Source organism: Gossypium raimondii, chromosome 5 (assembly GCF_025698545.1).
Source record: "Gossypium raimondii isolate GPD5lz chromosome 5, ASM2569854v1, whole genome shotgun sequence".
In the NCBI taxonomy this organism is placed as follows: domain Eukaryota; kingdom Viridiplantae; phylum Streptophyta; class Magnoliopsida; order Malvales; family Malvaceae; genus Gossypium; species Gossypium raimondii.
The window spans coordinates 29,859,041-29,864,205 of NC_068569.1; the positions used below are offsets into that span (position 1 = coordinate 29,859,041).

The 5,165-nt window shown below is 27.9% G+C and overlaps 1 protein-coding gene across 1 annotated transcript; it reads right to left on the reverse strand.

Annotated features, from left to right (window-relative positions):
* Positions 1-302: 302 nt before the first annotated feature.
* On the reverse strand, positions 303-3,040 carry LOC105771197 (probable RNA-binding protein ARP1). The gene is made up of 6 exons (XM_012592610.2): positions 2,724-3,040; positions 2,479-2,623; positions 1,889-2,003; positions 1,756-1,798; positions 1,037-1,254; positions 303-605 (listed from the first exon to the last, which is right to left on the reverse strand). Exons 1-5 carry the CDS (start codon positions 2,904-2,906, stop codon positions 1,042-1,044), a joined length of 699 nt encoding a protein of 232 aa, XP_012448064.1. The 5' UTR covers positions 2,907-3,040; the 3' UTR covers positions 303-605; positions 1,037-1,041.
* Positions 3,041-5,165: the final 2,125 nt, after the last annotated feature.

Consider the following 5,165-nt stretch of genomic DNA (forward strand, 5'->3'; position numbering starts at 1 on the left):
GACTAAATTTCAAATGTATCAAGAATATATGGATTTAAAACATTTTTAATGAATAATGTCATCCAAAATTATCCTATCCTCCATCGTTAGGTATCAATTATAAAAAGAAAGAAAGAAAAGAGCTGGAGAAGTAGGCCCATTAATCGAAAGAGAGTTCACTCGTACACATGATTAAGGTTTGATCCACAAATTCGTTTGTGTGATAATGTAGTGTATACGTGGAAGTTTAAAACTATATTGCATAAAAAACTAATCCAGAATTAAGTTAAAAAGTAGTAATAATGCTAACTTAAGAGAGATAATCTAGTAATAGTTTAAAAAAATAAAAAAACCCATAAGATATGGGCAATCAATTAAAAGCTACATGATTTTATTACATTTTTTCTCTAATGGTTCAAAGGACTCAAACTTAGATGTTAAAATAAATAAAAGAGAGCGAAAGAATTTTATCAAACATCTAAGAATAAAAATATTAATAAAATAAATATTACTTAAATACATATTGAAAAAAAAGGGAAAAAAAATCAGAGAATAATGTCGCTGCCAGATTTCCATCTTTCTTCACCCAACCTTCTTAAAACTGTCACCAGCTCCTCCAATTGTACCTATTTGGCAAGTAAATAAATTAATATATAAATGGTCTCCATCATATCATTAAAAAGAAAGACAATTTGTATTGAGAAAAAAAATTTAATTTCATAAACGAAATTAACAAGACAACATGTACTCTCTTAGATATGTTTAAAGAAATTTATGCCAATGTTAATATTTATACAATTAAAAAATTAGGGACAGATAATATTTATAAACATTAAGACAAATTTAACAACAATTTGGTTCAAAAAAATTAAACCCCAACACCCTAGCACATGGGTTCCCTCAAAAAGCCAGTTGGGCAGTGGGGTTTTCTCACATGACACAATGATTTATTTCCATAAGGCCTCACACTTAATTTAGAAAATAATTAAAATGAAAAAGGTGAAGGTAACCCATGTTACCATGTGAGTCACCATCATGGAGGATCAATGGGTGTTACCTGAACTAGGAGCAATTGCTGATGGGCCATGCTGTTGGTGATGGGAAGGTGTGAGCCGCTGATGCTGGTGATGATGGAAATCCCAATGTTTGTGATTGATGGTAGTGATAAAAAGGGTACACTGGCATCAATGTGTTGGCACCTACAATAGTTTGCCCTGCTGGATATACTTGAGACAAATGCCCATTCATGTAGGATCCTCCATTGTAGCTTAGCTTCTGTTTGCACCAATCATACACCACATTTTATTAAGACTGTGTAAAAAAAAAAATTTGGCAAATTTATGTTATGGTACAAATATCAATTATGTTTTTTTTTAAAAAAAAAACTACTTATTTTGGAAGGATTATATTTTTTATACCTTTATAGGTCGACTTAATTCTGTGGATATTATAAGAAATAATAATAATACACTATGAAGTAGTGATAGATGGTGAGAATTAGACATGTTAACATGTTATACTATTTGAATAAGTGACTCGTATTAGATCCAATTTAATTAAATTTTAAAATTTTGATGGATGTTCATAAAAAATTGATATGATTTGATTTGCATTACGATTTGGTTAATAAAAATATATTTTATATTTAAATCTAACAATATATAAATATCAATATGAAAATTAATTTTTCTATTTTTATATATTTCAGAAGGTATTTATTTGATATATCATTTATGAAGGTAATTTTCCAATTTCAATATATATATGAGCACTTACATGGTTGTAGCTGATGTTTGTGGCAACGTAGGTAGGAGAGTACCTGAAAAGCGTTAAAAAAGGGAAAATAAAAGGTAAGGAAAAATCCACCTTTCTTAGCGGCTTCAATAAAGTCAATGTATCAATAGCATACCCGTAAAAAGGAACGGCCTGATGGTGAAACGGCGGTGCTGATGCCCCAGCCGGGTAATACCACTGCACCTGATTGGCTGGTGCAACTGGCGTAGCCCTCGGTCCAACGTTTGATCCTTCATTGTCAATACCGCCAAAGATTAGAACCCCATCATGCTCATATTTACAAAAAAATGCCCTCACTGTATTTTAACAAATACCATTTGTTGTTCTCTTGATACATCATACCTATATGTTTTATTATATGTACAATTTTTTAAATATATAATTACTGTTTAATAGTTAACTTTTATTTAAATTTAATTGAAAATATATAAACCTAATAATAATTATTTTTATAAGGGTAAAAGGTTATCTAGAAATCGAATACAAAATTAACATAATTGAGACTTAAGTACAAGTTTTTTATCACTTCAGATGTGGTTGGATGAACATATATATCTAGATATAGATATAGATATAGATATAGATATAATTATAATATATATTTCAATATATGTGTAAAAAATATTTATTTCAATATATTGTTATTTAATAAATAATGATCCGTATATAAAAAATAATAATGATCCGGTTTGTTAAAAAAAAAACCTTGTTGCGGGGGAGGAGCAGAGGAGGCGGACCTCGGGCGGCGAGCACCGAGGGAGGCGATGTTACAGTTGGCACGACGGCCGTTAATGATAGGAGCAGCGTCCTCGCAAGCCTTCTTTGCAGCTTCAGCATCCTTAAAAGTAACCTTTTAAGAACAAAAGCGGAAAACAAAATTAAAAGGAGAGGAATCGGTAGAAATCAAGAGTAACGAGTGCATTGCGATTGAACGAAAAAGAGGAACTTACGAATCCATAACCTTTGGATCTGCCAGTGATTTTATCAGAAATAATGACAGCTTCAAGGATCTCACCGTATTTCTCAAAATGCTCTCTCATGACTTCTTGAGGAGTTTCCCACGCTAAACCTCCCACGAAAACTTTGGTTAATGTTGTATCACCGAATTGCCCTACATTATTACTCATTTTCATCGCCGCTTTCCCCTCAACTTTAAAAAAACAAAACTATCTTAAATGAACAAAAAAGAAACAGCAAAAATATATGAGATTTTTGCAGCGTAAAAATGAGGGGAAAAGAAATAAGAGCAGAATAGGGTGGGAAAGGGGAGAATATAAAGAGGAAGAAGATAGCCTGCTCATGTCCAGGCCGTAAGGTTCCATTTATTATTGAAAAAAATAAAAGGTTAAATTTTACTATTAGTCCAGGTTAATTGATATTTTTAATAGGTGTAATGATGAATTTAGCCTTCAATATTTACATCTTTTGTCAATTTGGTCATTATTCTTTTTTTGAGCTAAATTTAACCCTTGATTTTCAAAAAGAGTCAAATTGCCTTTTTTAAACAAAAATGTTGACTAAAATACTAAAATTTAAATGATGTTGGTATGACAATCATATGACAATTTTTGTGTACTTCATGTTGACATGACATTATTCGTTATATATGTCACTTCAATTAAAAATTATAAAACATTAAAAAATAAAAATAAAAACATATATAAATAGTTCATAAAAGTTCAAAAAAAAGCATGAACTACACGTCAATTGCTATACAAGCTACCATATTTAAAAATTAACCTTTTAGTCAAGATTCTGTTAAAAAACAACAATCAACTCTTTTGAAAGGTTGATGGTCAAATTTGATTCTTTTAAAATGTTGAGTGCCAAATTTAACTCAAAAAGGAATAAGGATCAAATTGATAAAAAATATAAACATTAAGGGCTAATTTTATCATTATGCAATTTTATTAAATTTTAAAAATTCAGTCTTTAATGACCGTTGAAATAATTATGATTTTTAAAATAAAATAATGCGAAAATAGAAGACAATATATATGTGAAATTCAAAGTTTTATCTTAGATCTAATTGGTAAAGACTGGATCATTGAACAGTGCAAATAATCCAATTTTGAAAAGAGGTAAAATAGGAATGAAATAACAAAATAAAGCGAAACACATGAAGACAGTGAAGCAAAGGCAAGGTCATACTACGTTCATGCACTAATTAAGATTACAAATATATTTGTGTAATAATTTAATTCATTTTCTTTTAATATTTTTATTAAATAAAATTAGTAATTCGATTGAAGCTATTTTGATATTTATTTTTTCACTTTACCCTCAAAATTTTTAAAATTTTATTCTGACCTCTCTCACAACGGTAACTTGTCTTCTAGATAAATATTTGTAAATATCTTTATTCACAATTATTTTTATACGGTAAATCAGGTAAGTTGGATTCATTCCTAAATCATAAAATTATACGTCATATATATGTAATAATAGTATTTTATATTACGAATAATAAATAAAATATATTTTATTTGAATTAAAAAAGAAAAACTATGAACGACATCAATGCAGAAAATCACGTGGGGACCCACTCCTTTCCAAAATGGCAAAATTCCCTCTCAATTAAACCTTAGCTGTCAATTTGTCAAAGTCCTGAAATTGCAGTTGTAAGAGACAAAATCACGTATGTCCTAATCAGCTCTAAAAACGTTTAATGTTTGGTTGAATTGTGCTATTAGTCCCTCTACTTTTGTAAAAGTTGTGGATTTAATATATGTTTTTTAATTTGATCAATTTTAAGGTGTTTGATAAACCATTGAAAATCAAAATTTTAACATTTAATATTTTAAATGTGTTTGATAATCATTTTAAATTTTCAATAAAAATATTGAATAAGATAAGTAGGTAAGTAGCTACTTATAACTTAATGTAGAGAATATTAAGTCGATTTTTTTGTTAAAATAAAATAAAATAAAATATCTTTTTTTAAATGAGATATTCAAATTATCATATTTATATTTCATCCAATACTATCTAAAATAATATTAAAATATATTAATAAGATTATAATTAAAAATAAAAATTCTTTTAAAAAATAATATTTGCTTTTATTAATCAACATAATTATATTCTGTACTTATTTTTGTAAATTTACCAAATAATTTTCTAATATAAATTTAGCACTTATAAAATTTAGCAGTAAAATTTAGTATTTAAATTTTCGGTACTTAAATTTTAGTTTATCAAACACACATTTAGTTCATATACTTTTCAATTGATCAATTTTAGTCTTCATACTTTTTGAATTTTGAAATTTTAATCCTTGCCCAAATAGTCACAGTTAAATTCATTTAGTTAAATTCAATTACTAAGTTTGTACAATACGTACAATAGTATATTTAGTCTATATTCTCAAATTGTATCATTCTAAGCCTTAT